The following is a 13,884-nucleotide window of genomic DNA, read 5'->3' as shown; positions in this document are numbered from 1 at the left end:
AGTTTATCAGTGACAAGAGATAAAAAGTGTAGATGACATTCTTAGCACAGTAGCAGAACACACAATGCTGGTCCACACAGATAACGCTGGTTGACGGAGTCAGGATTCACAAGTATTTTGACAGATTGGAAGACTGAATCAAATCTAATATTATGAACTTTAATCATCTTTGTCAGACATTATCTTTAGTTCATGGCTCAACAACAAAGTGGAAAATCACGTAGGGCTCTTAGTGGATCGCACGCTCAGTTACAATTGGCAGTGTGGCATGACAGCAAAGAAATAATTTGATCTTAGACTACTGTAAGAGACGCGGCATTTGGTATAGTCACATTGTACTGCACCCTGGTTATACCACAATGGAAGTGATGTGTTCAAAACGGGCATCATTTTTGAAATTCAGTAAAAATACTGGAGCCCAGTCAGAGTGGTCCAACTGGGATGCTGAATGGCTTTGGCGATCATTAAATATGTAATTTGAAACCAGGGATATTCGCCCATTGAGGACTTGGGAGGGAATTTTGGGGTAGGGTGGGCAGGATATCTGTTTTTACGTCTTAAAAGGACATTCATGTGAAAGAGAGATTAAACTTGTTCTTCTTGGCCACAAAACACAGAACTAGGAGCAACGGGTAGAAGTTACTAAGATATAAATTTCACTTGGAAGAGAAACTTCCTAAGAATTAGTTTCCCCAAAACGGAATGAGACTCCTCCTTACTGGAGTTCCTTTAAGAAAGGCTTAGTAGGAGCAGCTAGGTGGTGCAGTGGATAGAGCGCCAGCCCTGAAGTCAGGAGGACCTGAGCTCAAATCCGGCCTCACACCAGACACTGGACACTTACTTATAAGCTGTGTGACCCTGGGCAAGTCATTTAACCCATTGCCTAGTAAAAACAAAACAAAGAAAGTTTAGTAGACTGATAGGGTTCTTTTTTCAGGGATATGTTCTTTTCAACTCAGAAATTTGGTGACACTGTGAACAGAAGAAAAAGTCACTAAATAAGGACTAGGAAGAATTAATCCATCTAACCAAACTAATCCATTTAGACACACTTTTTCCGTGAAAAATTTGAGCCAGATCATTTTAACCCAAGATGATAAGAAGAAAATGAATTCTTGACAGAAATAAACTGTACCGATAGAATTCCTGAGCTGTTAACCTAGTCATTACAGACAGGAGGAATGGCAGTGCACTCTGTAGCTGGGCCCAGTATTCAATATGAAGACAGCTAGCTGGATTTCATTTGGTAAACGGCCCTGCAATTTCACTGGTTCTATGTTACTCCCTTCTTCAGAACTTACCTTTTTAACACCAATATTCTCCTCGTGCTGTCATATGGATGTGAATCACAAAATACCACAAATGCAACAATCAAAACCGCATAGGACACACTGGGAAATGCCAACTTTCGTGTGTGCCAGAGAAGTGGTATGTAAAACACAAAGATATTTACTTCACAGGGAAAGGAAGTGACTTGGTCATATACTGAGGGCAAAGGGTAACAGATATATCTCAAGTGCTACAATAGGACCCCTGAAATATGAAAAGGAAGCTCTTTATACTTCTAGGACACCTTCTGTGGATAGATGTGCACTGTGATAAGAAGGTAAGGCATGAATGGGTTAAAACCTGATGAGATCACAGATCCCCAAAATAAAGAAAAAGACATTTTGTATAATCTTGCCTAACTCTGAAAAAATTCTCTTCTCTTAGAACAATCTGAACATGAGATGATTCCTAGATAACTTAAGCACTAGTGATGAGTTCTAATTTCCAGTCTCCCAAGCAGTTATTTCTCTTAAAAGACCCCCATCCTCTCAGCCTCGTCTCTGGAAATACTCTGGCCATGTATTCTGAGGCCCCCTTGCACTGCAGGGCTAGTGGCCGGGCCAAGGCCAAGAAGATAAGGACAACGTTTCTAGTTAGTTCATTTAAGTTGATACACAAACACTACGAAGAAAAGGCTTAGAGCTAGAAAACAAATGCAGAACATTTTTATACTGATTTTTACTCACCCAAAATATTTTCATGCCTCACCAAGACCGTCAGATATATTTCTTTCTCTCTGGACCAGCTGGCTTCCTCAGTGGAGGAGAACAGTTTCACAGCTACCTTTTCACCACGCCACTTTGCCATCCAAACTTCCCCATAGCGACCTTTTCCAATCTGTTGGACCATCTCAACCTGCCTAGCTATAGTCCTTTGGACCTATGCAATCCCAAAACACATTGTTAGTATATTCACAGCGCAACATATTTGTTTAATCTCTCTTGAATAAAAGCAATGACTACGTATGGCAACATATGCTTGGCCTGTAGCTTTTCTTTATATAGACAATGCATTTCCAAATAACTTTAAATTATTTCTCTATTGTGAGATAGTGTTTTTATTTACTGACATTTTATTGGAGGGGAAAAACCTTGGAACTGAAAGTTTTACATTGATCAAGAAAATGGAAAAAGGCTTCTTATCAAAGACGGCTCCTATTAAGACTGAGCCTTGTCTTCAGGCATGGAAGTCATAAATGGAAATGGTTTTCAAATTAGCTGAAAAAGCAATCATCACGCATTTATTAAATGCCTACTAAGTACAGGGCTAGGCTATGGCAGTTCTGCCATCAGCCCTATTAGACAATAACTACTAAATCACAGCATCTCACGTGAGGACCCCACAAACACCTTCTCCTCATCTCCTAAACCATAGCTTCTTTTTTAAATACATGCTTTATATTTGAAATACCCCCTCTATCACTCGAGATGGCTGCCTGTCCCAACCCTACCCCCTTCATCACCCTAATTTAGACTGGGCTTAGAATCTCAGATTCTTTATGAAGTCTCAAAGGACCACTGGATTTAGAGCTGGAAGGGACCAGAGAGGATCTAACACCTTCATTGTAAATCAATTAATCAATCAGTATTTATCACAAGTGCCCACTCTGTCCCAGGCACTAGGAATACAAAGATAAAGCAGTCCCTGACTTCAAGGGGCTTATATTTCTTTGAGGGACACATAGGACATATACACACTACAAAAACGGATGTGTTACAAATAGGCTGGGAGCCAAGATGGTGGAGTAAAAAGGTAGTCACTCTCACCCTCCCCTATCAACATCTGAAAAACCAGAAATTATCACCCGAGAAAAAAAAAACCCTGGAGCAGCTGAACTAGAAGAAAGGTGGGGAACAGCAGTGCAGCAGCCCAGCAAACGGGTCTCCCAGTGCCTCAGCACAAATAACGGAAGCAGCACTACAAAGGGCCTCAGGCCGATAAGCACCTTGCAGCATTCATCAGAAATGACGTGAAGAAGGCAACCTAGAGTCTTCCTAAAGTCCCAGCCTTGCTGATTCCAACCCAACACCAGGTAAGCTCTAGGAGCCCTGAAGCCTCCAATTGTGAAGAAATCCTAAAGCCCAGGTGGTAGAGCAGGCAAACACCAACACCTGCACCTCTGAGTGCCTCAGTGAGGGCGGGGGGAACCCGGTGGAAACCAGCTCAGAAAACCACCAGGAGTCTCGGCACTCCACCTTAAAGGAATCTCCCGCTGCATTAGCAGAAACTACGGAGACAACACCGCAAGGGGCCCCAGGCAGATAAACACCCTGCAGCACCCATCTAAAAGGAGCTGAAGAAAGCTAAAGGAAAGGAAAAGCAGGCAACTTAGAATTGCCTGAAAGTTCCAGTCTTGCTGATTCCAGCCCAACACAAGGTAAGCTGCCAGAAACCTATAGCCTCCAATTCCCAGCATAAGAGGCCCCAGCAGGCAAAGACAGTGACCAAGACCTAGGCTCCCAACACAAGAAGCTTGGGTCAGTACCCTCTGTTCCACAGCAGGAGAGCTCAATCTCTTTAAAGGCCAGAAAATAAAGAAACACCATGAGTAAAAAGAAACGTACCATAGATTCATACTATGAGAAGAGTGAAGATCAAGACAGAAATTCTGAAGAGGACAACATTGTCAACAAACCCACATCTGCAACCTCAAAAGGGAATATGAACTGGTCTGAAGCCCAAAAAGTCTTCTTAGAAGAGGTCAAGAAGGAGTTTAATACTCAAATGAGAGAGTTGGTAGAAGACTCCTTCAAAAATACAATTGGCCAATTGGAAAAAAAATACACTGAAGAAAACAAGTCCTTAAAAAACACAACTGGCCAACTGAAGAAGGAAGGACAAAAAGTAACAGAAGAGTATACTGAAGGAAACAAGTCCCTAAAAAACACAATTGGCCAGTTGAAGAAGGAAGTACAAAATCTAACAGAAGAAATCAATCTGTTAAAAACTAGAATTGGACAAATGGAAACTAATGTCTCTATGAGAGAGCAAGAATCAGTCAAACAGAAACAAAACAATGAAAAATTACATGAAAATGTAAAATACCTCATCAGTAAAACAATCGACCTGGAAAATCGACTCAGGAGAGACAATTTAAAAATTACTGGACTACCTGAAAATCATGATGAAAAAAAGCCTGGACAGTATCTTTCAGGAAATCATAAAGGAAAACTGCCCGGAAGTCCTAGAAACAGAAGGGAAAATAACCACAGAAACAATCCCACCCATCACCACCTGAAAGAGATCCCAAATTGACAACACCAAGAAATATCATAGCAACATTCCAAAATTACCAGATGAAAGAGAAGGTGCTGCAAGCAGCCAGAAAGAAAGAATTTAAATAGCATGGAACCACAGTCAGGATTACACAGGACCTTGCAGCTTCTACATTAAAAGACTGCAGGGCATGGAACATGATATTCCATAAGGCAAAGGAGCTTGGAATGCAGCCAAGGATCAATTACCCAGCAAAAATGAGCATCATTTTTCAAGGGAGGAGGTGGATATTCAAGGAAATAGGAGATTTCCAAACTTTCCTGATAAAAAGACCAGAGCTCAACAAAAAGTTTGATCTTCAAGTACAGGACTCAAGAAGGACTTAAAAAGGTAAATGGGACAGAAGGATACAATATGTTGTTAATAAGGGGCGGGGGATGTTTAAACTCCTACAAGGGAATATGAGACTTGCAACCCTTGAGAACCGTATTGTTATTACACCTTGTTAAAGGAGTATACATAAAGAGAGTGGATATTAGTTGACTTTCATGCAATGTTAAAAAAAAAATCTAATCAAGTGGCTTAAATGGATCCAAGTAAGTGGATCAATCTGATCTTAGAAAATGTGCTGAGAAAGGAGGAGGCAGACAAGGGTAAATTACATTACAGGAAAAGACACAAAATCCTATTACAGCAGAGGGAAAGAAGGGAGGGGGGGAGCATTGTTTGAACCTTACTCTCATCAGATTTGGCTCAAGAAGGGCATAATATAATCAGTTAGGTACAGAAATCTAACTTGCCCTATAGGCAGTAGGAGGGAAAAGGGGAAAGAAAAGGGAGGGGGGGAAAGAAGGGAGGGAAGCAGCAGTAAGACTAAAGGGGAAGAAGAGGGAAAGGGATAATGAAAGGGGGAAGGGACTGAAGGAGACGGTGGTCAAAAGCAAAACACTAGTGAAGGGGAGAAAGGAAAAAGGAGAAAGAAAAGCATAAATATGGGGGGAAAAGGATGGAGAAAAAGACACAGATAGTAATCATAACCATGAATGTGAATGGGATGAACTCTCCCATAAAACGGAAACGGATTGCAGAATGGATTAAAAACCATAATCCTACAATATGGTGTTTACAGGAAACACATTTGAAAAAGAGTGACACATACAGGGTAAAGGTAAAAGGCTGGAGCAGAATATATTATGCGTCAGCTGAAGTGAAAAAAGCAGGGGTAGCAATCCTGATCTCAGACAAAGCAAAAGCAAAAATAGATCTAATCAAAAGAGATAAGGAAGGAAACTACATCCTGCTAAAAGGCACCATAGACAATGAAGTAATATCATTACTAAATATATATGCACCAAACGGTATAGCATCCAAATTCTTACAGGAGAAGCTCAGGGAGTTACAGGAAAAAACAGACAGCAAAACTATACTAGTGGGGGACCTGAACTTCCCCCTTTCGGCACTAGATAAGTCTAACCACAAAATAAACAAGAAAGAAGTTAAGGAGGTGAAGAGAACATTAGAAAACTTAGGTATGATAGACCTCTGGAGAAAACGGAATGGGGATAGAAAGGAATATACCTTTTTCTCGGCAGTACACGGCACGTACACAAAAACTGACCACGTACTGGGGCATAAAAACCTCACAATCTCATGCAGAAAGGCAGAAATATTAAATGCATCCTTTTCAGATCATGACGCAATAAAAATTATATGTAATAAAGGGCCATGGAAAGATAGACTAAAAAATAATTGGAAACTAAATAATCTAATCCTAAAAAATGACTAGGTCAAACAACAAATCATAGAAACAATCAATAATTTCATTCAAGAAAATGACAATAATGAGACAACATGCCAAAACCTATGGGATGCAGCAAAAGCAGTTCTTAGGGGAAGTTTTATATCTCTAAATGCTTACATAAATAAAATAGAAAAAGAGGAGATTAATGAACTGGGCATACAACTAAAAAAAACTAGAAAAAGAACAAATTAAAAATCCTCAACTAAACACCAAATTAGAAATGTTGAAAACCAAAGGAAAAATTAAGAAAACTATTGAACTAATACATAAAACTAAGAGCTGGTTTTATGAAAAAACCAATAAAATAGATAAGCCTTTGGTTAATTTAATTTAAAAAAAGAAAGAAGAAAACCAAATTACTAGTATCAAGAATGAAAAGGGTGAAGCTACCACCAAGGAAGAGGAAATTAAAACAATAATTAGGAATTATTTTGCCCAACTATATGCCAACAAATTTGACAATCTTACTGAAATGGATACATATTTACGAAAACATAAATTGCCCAGATTAACCGAAGAGGAAGTAAAATACTTACAGAACCCCATCTCAGAAAAAGAAATTGAACAAGACATTGATGAACTCCTTAGGAAAGAATCTCCAGGGCCAGATGGATTTACATGCAAATTCTATCAAACATTTAAAGAACAATTATTTCCAATACTATATAGACTATTTGGGGAAATAGGTGAAGAAGAAGTCTTACCAAATTCTTTTTATGATACAAATATGGTGTTGATACCTAAACCAGGAACAGTCAAAATAGAGAAAGAAAATTATAGACCAATTTCTCTAATGAATATAGATGCAAAAATTTTAAACAAAATACTAGCAAATAGATTGCAGCAACTTATCACAAGAATAATACACTATGACCAGGTAGGATTTATACCAGGAATGCAGGGTTGGTTCAATATTAGGAAAACTATCAGCATCATTGAGCATATCAACAACAAAACCAACAGAAACCACCTGATCATCTCAATAGATGCAGAAAAAGTTTTTGATAAAATACAACACCCATTCCTATTAAAAACACTAGAAAGCATAGGTATAAATGGAGTCTTCCTTAAAATAATAAATAGCATCAATCTAAAACCTTCAGCAAGCATTATATGTAATGGGGACAGGCTAGAAGCATTTCCAATAAGATCGGGGGTGAAACAAGGATGTCCATTATCACCACTGTTATTCAATATTGTACTGGAAACCTTAGCTTTAGCAATAAGAGAAAAAAAGAAATTGAAGGCATTAGAATAGGCAAAGAAGAAACAAAGCTATCACTCTTTGCAGATGACATGATGATATACTTAGAGAATCCTAGAGAATCAAGTAAAAAACTACTTGAAATAATAAACAACTTTAGCAAAGTTGCAGGCTATAAAATAAACCCACATAAATCATCAGCATTTCTATATATTACCAACAAAGCCCAACAGCAAGAGATAGAAAGAGAAATCCCATTTAAACTTACTGTAGACATTATAAAATATTTAGGAGTCTACCTCCTGAAACAAACCCAGGAACTCTATGAACACAATTACAAAACACTTTTCACACAAATAAAATCAGATCTAAATAATTGGAAAAACATCAGTTGCTCATGGGTAGGCCGAGCTAATATAATAAAAATGACAATCCTACCTAAGCTAATTTACTTATTCAGTGCCATACCAATCAAACTACCAAAAATTTATTTTATAGAGTTAGAAAAAATAATAACAAGATTCATTTGGAAAAACAAAAGGTCCAGAATATCAAAGGAACTAATGAAAAGAAATGCAGGGGAAGGTGGCCTAGCAATTCCAGATCTTAAATTGTATTATAAAGCAGCAATCATCAAAACTGCTTGGTACTGGCTAAGAAATAGGGAGGTGGATCAGTGGAATAGGTTAAATATGCAAGACACAGTAGTCAATGACTATAGTAATCTATTATTTGATAAACCCAAAGACCCCAGCTTCTGGGATAAGAACCCACTCTTTGAAAAAAAACTGCTGGGAAAACTGGAAAAGAGTATGGCAGAAACTAGGCGTAGACCCAAATCTCACACCATATACCAAAATAAAGTCAAAATGGGTTCATGACTTAGATATAAAGGCTGATACCATAAGTAAACTGGGAGAACAAGGAATAGTTTACCTATCAGATCTATGGAGAACAGAAGAATTCATGACCAAACAGGAGATAGAGAACATTATGAAAAGCAAAATGGATAATTTTGATTACATTAAATTGAAAAGTTTTTGCACAAACAAAGCCAATGCAACTAAGATTAGAAGGAAGGTAGAAAATTGGGAAAGAATTTTTACAACCAGTCTCTCTGATAAAGGCCTCATTTCTAAAATATATAGAGAATTAAGACAAATTTATAAGAACACAAGCCATTCCCCAATTGATAAATGGTCAAAGGATATGAACAGACAGTTCTCAGATGAAGAAATTAAAGCCATCTATAGTCATATGAAAAAATGCTCTAAATCGTTATTGATTAGAGAAATGCAAATCAAAACAACTCTGAGGTACCACATCACACCTATCAGATTGGCCAACATGACAAAACAGGAAAATGATAAATGTTGGAGAAGATGTGGGAAAATTGGAACACTAATACATTGTTGGTGGAGTTGTGAAATGATCCAACCATTTTGGAGAACAATTTGGAACTATGCCCAAAGGGCTACAAAAATGTGCATACCCTTTGATCCAGCAATAGCACTTCTAGGGCTATATCCCAAAGAGATCAAACAAATGGGAAAAGGACCCACATGTACAAAAATATTCATAGCAGCTCTTTTTGTGGTGGCAAAGAATTGGAAATTGAGAGGATGCCCATCAATTGGGGAATGGCTGAGCAAGTTGTGGTATATGAATGTAATGGAATACTATTGTGCTATAAGAAATGATGAACAGGCTGACTTCAGAAAAACCTGGAAAGACTTATATGGTCTGATGCTGAGTGAAGTGAGCAGAACCAAGAGGACTTTGTACACAATAACAGCCACGTTATGCAATGACTAAGATTGTTAAACTGAACCCTTCTCAGCATTACAAGGATCTAAGACATCTCCAGAGGCCTCAGGATGGAAAATGCTGTCCACATCCAAAGAAAGAACTATGGAAGTCGAATCGCTATCACTTATTTTTACCTTCTGTTGAGTTTTGTTTCATCTTTCTGATGGTTCCTCCTATTGGTTTTAATTTTTACTTACAACTTCACTAATGTGAAAATATGTTTAATGGGTATGTAAATGTAAAGCCTATATCAGATTGTGTGCCATCTTGGGGAGGGTGGGGGAAGAAGGGGAGAAAAATTTTCAACTCAAAAGCATATGGAAGTGATTGTTGATAAATCAAAATAAATTAATAAAATTTTAAAAAAACAATAGCCTAACCCAAATGGCAAAAGAGGTCCAAAAAGCCAATGAGGAGAAGAATGCCCTAAAAAGCAAATTTGGCCAAATGGAAAAGGAAGTCCAAAAGCTCACTGAAGAAAATACTTCCTTGAAAATTAGAATACAGCAATTGGAAGATAGTGATTTTATGAGAAATCATGACACAGTAGAACAAATCCAAAAGAATGAAAAATTAGAAAACAATGTGAAATATCTCACTGAATAAAGCACGGGGAACCAAACACAGAGGACCCCTTGACAAGGTCGGGATGCACTGCAAATACCCTCTTCCTGGAAGCTCTGCACTTCTTAATGCAGCACGAGATCGAATGCCCTTTTTTGGGGCCCATCTGACTCTGCTGATCAGTACTGAGCTTGCAGTCCACCAATACTTTTTCAGAACTGGCTATTCTCACTACCACTACCCTCTACCCCTCTGACTGGAAGGCGGAGGGAGCCTAGATCTCCAAAACCTCCATGGAGGGAGAGGGCTCAGCACAGACATCTCTTCATTTCCCACTTGGCTGCACTACTTTAGGACTTCTCTACACTGCCAAGGGCATGGGACATCTTTCCACTCCTGCTTTTCAGCTTCCTTTTGTGTCAGGTCTTTCCCTCATTAGATTAGAAGCTTCTTGAGGGAAAGGGCTATCTTTCTTTTTACGTATTTGTATCTTCAGCATGGTGCCTGGTACCTAATAGTTCTGAAAGTAATGTCTAATCCTTATTCCCGGATCTTCACAACAAGAGTAGGAGAAACTAATACAAAAAAAAAAAATCTGGTAAAGCCTAACTAAAGTATATCCATAGCATTCTCCTCAATTACTAGTTAAGTAATCCCATCAAAAACGGAAATGAGGTTGCTACATTCCAGGCACAAGAACATCTGCGAACAGGCTTCAATCCTTATTAAGTTACAGCAGACGACAAATGAGAACGTGAGAGATTTTGAAAAGAAGATTAGAGCAGCTCAGAGGGGACCGTGACTAACGATAGGTGCTACAGGCTAGAAATGAGCCGATGGAACCAATAAGTGTTCTCTAGAGCCATCTGGCAAAAGGACAAATGGCCCAATGTTTAAACATGAAAGTGAATTGTAAAAAAATTAAATAATGGTTAACACACTTTAAAATTTAATAAGGCAGTAGACCTAGAGGAGGTATCGTATAACACATAGATAGCTGGCCTTGGGGCATGAAAATCTGAGTTCAAGCCCTGCCTTTGACACACACTGGCTGAGTGACCCTGCTCACATCCCTTTACCTCCCAGTGCTTCAAGTAGCTCTTAAAAACTATTAGCTGCACAGCAAATGTTGACCTGCACCTATGAAATCACAGATCCAATTTAAACAGAATAAAGTGAAGACCTGGTAGTGTGCTACTCTACCCCAACAAGGTAAGAGAGAAATCCAGTTAAGGATAGAAAAGCCTGACCCCAATAATTACACATTGCTGCAAAAGGCAGGAAAACACTAGCTTCCATGCTTCATGGAGGATGCAGACTTTTTACTTTTAAACCTGTCCCATTCCCTGCCCTGTGAGCCCTAAGAATCTCTCCTGTGTTTCTCTCATTAAAGCAAGTACTTTGGATTCCCCACATATAGTCTCCAAGGTTGGCACCAATGACCATCAGAAAATCAGCCCTCTCCTAAAGGGAAAAGATATGGAATTCACTCTGAAATATGAGTCTTGAGGCTGAAACAATCCCAATGTGATGCTTGGAGAAGAATTACATGTGATCCTTTGGACGTAGGAAACATAGCCAAGAAGCAAGTAACGGAAGCCTTAGTGAATCCAGGGTGAATATGGTTCCACATGTAATACTTCCTAATCTGCTCATGATCAGAAGAGGCTAAAGTCTGGATTGTAATTCTACCCTTGCAATAAAAACCAAACAATCACATTACCCTCTAACTCAAGAGGTTATCAGTTAGGACTCTAACCGAGCTCCCGTCTCTCTAACCAAAGAGGATTCTTTCCCTGACCAATGCCCTCCTGCCTTCCCTACTAAACAGACACCGGGTGGTTCTTGCCATTTTACAGAGGTTATGGTTTCAACTCTAACAGTATTCTCTTCCTACCAGTGGAGAAAGCCCTAATCTACTTCCTGAGTTCTGAGACTGTTCAATGAAATCTTTCAAGCGTTCCTCTGGAGGAATGTAAATCTCATCCTGGTGCAGTCTGATGCTGTGATGATGTCTTGCTTTTCGTCTCGTATACCTAAAGGTGTAAAGAGGAAACGTTACTTAGTTACCCAGGTACAGGAACAGGTGAAAACATGGCACAGAAGATGATTCACCACATTCACTTTGGCGCTTAAATCACTGACTCACAGTAGTCAATACAACGAGTCATAATTATTCCAAAGGAAATAATTTTATATTTCTTAACCAATCACCATCATTCACATTTTTCTCTTTTCCTAGAGTTCAGGATCAGACTTCAAAGTGTCTCTACTCAGTGACCTAAAGAATCGTTCCTAAAGAGAATAGATGTTTTGCTAACTTTGCAACTCACTTCCTGCACACCACTGACTTCTATGGAAGCTTGTACTCTATTCAGTATTATAACAATCCATTTGTTTTATACCTTACTTTCATACTGAGGGTAACAGAAGAGATCATATAGAGATCTAGAGATTCCTTTCAGAAATGAGCAAACTGAGGCCCCGGGAAACGAAATGTGACTCAGGGTCACAGGCACTGATTTTAAGCCGTGTGACTTCACAGCTGGTGCTGTTTTTGATGTTCCAAAATGCCTTCCTTCTGAAACGCCATCTGGTCCAATAGGTGCCTAAACAAGAATTCCCTTTTCTAATACTCAGGATGAGCGCTGATGCAGCTTTCACCTGAAAACCTCTAAAGTACAACCACTATCTCCAAAGGAAACCCATTCCATTTGGGGACAGTTGGGGAAATAAGTAGTAGAAAGCTTTTCCTTCTATGAAATCTAAATTGGCCTCACTGTATCTTCTGCTCATAGCTCCCAGTTCTAACCTCCGGGACCTAGTGAAGAAAGTCTGATCTCTTTTCCTCAATTGTCAGTTAAGCACCTGAAGACTGTTAAATCATCACTTAGTCCCCCACACATACAAAGGCAGAAAATTTTAAAATGGGAAGAAGGACAAAAGACAATTAAACCTGCAATTAAGCTTTAAAAACATGTTTTACTTATAGTTTAATTTTCTCTGATTCCTAATAAAGACATGAATTAAATGACTTGAATTGTAATTTCTTATTTTTTAGAAAGCAAGAGTGGCTGGTGTTCGTAATAAGAGGGTTAGGTTGAAGGCAAGTAGTAGGAGCAACAGAATGCCTTGACAAGTTATCTACTGCCTCATCTAATAAAAATCACTTTGTTATCTTATAAATGTATGTTTTAATAATCAGCAAAACTTTCCGAAAATATTCTTCAAATACATGGGGCATGGGAGAACAAATCTCACCTTTTTCTTACAATGAGAAAAGCTGAGTTCATTGACTAAGCTATTCTACCCAAAAAGCCTGGTATTTCAACCTTCCTGCATGAAATAATACTTACAAGATAACAAAGCAATTTCAACATCTTCCACTGTACACGTTCTTATAGCTTCCATTGATGTTACCATTGGGGCAGATATTAATAAATGGCAATAGGTTTTTTAAAGAAAATATATACTTAAAATAGCTTCGCTATAACTAGAAATGAAGTATAATAGCTGGATTTTGCCCCAGGTAGTAAATGTGCAAATGAAACCTGACCTTACCCAAACACCTAGAGTATAGGCATTCAGAAGACACCTGCTACACAAAAGGGCTCTACTTACGTGTTGGAGACTTACCTGAAAAACCAGAACAGAATCAGAAGGATCAGAAGGAAGCTACAGACTGTCACAGATATCAGTATGGCCTTATGCTGTATGGATTCATCAGCAAATTCTAAAATAAAAGAAAATGGAGTCATAGCATGGAGATACCTTTAACTTCAAGTTCAAAGCCAAGCACTCTCTAAAGACTGCTTACTAGACTTGGGTTTGGGGGCAACTAGGTGGCGCAGTGGATAGAGCACCGGCCTTGCGGTCAAGAGGATCTGAGTTCAAATCCAGCTTCAGACACATAACACTCACTAGCTGTGTGGCCCTAGGCAAGTCACTTAACCCCAACTGC

The 13,884-nt window shown here is 38.8% G+C and overlaps 1 protein-coding gene across 1 annotated transcript in view; it reads right to left on the bottom strand.

The window, feature by feature from the left end:
* LOC110203169 (bone morphogenetic protein receptor type-1B-like) overlaps positions 1-13,884 on the bottom strand; it is a 42,068-nt gene that overhangs the window by 17,879 nt on the left and 10,305 nt on the right. Inside the window, exons 3-5 of the mRNA XM_020979648.1 lie at positions 13,560-13,656; positions 11,821-11,959; positions 2,016-2,208 (exon numbers count right to left, since the gene is read on the bottom strand). Of these exons, the coding sequence (XP_020835307.1) occupies positions 2,016-2,208; positions 11,821-11,959; positions 13,560-13,656 (429 nt within the window). The remainder of the gene's footprint in view (positions 1-2,015; positions 2,209-11,820; positions 11,960-13,559; positions 13,657-13,884) is intronic.

This window comes from Phascolarctos cinereus, unplaced genomic scaffold, assembly GCF_003287225.1.
Source record: "Phascolarctos cinereus isolate Bilbo 61053 unplaced genomic scaffold, phaCin_HiC Scaffold_1;HRSCAF=81, whole genome shotgun sequence".
In the NCBI taxonomy this organism is placed as follows: domain Eukaryota; kingdom Metazoa; phylum Chordata; class Mammalia; order Diprotodontia; family Phascolarctidae; genus Phascolarctos; species Phascolarctos cinereus.
Note: the sequence above shows the minus strand (reverse complement) of the source record. Positions and strands in the feature narration are given on the sequence as shown.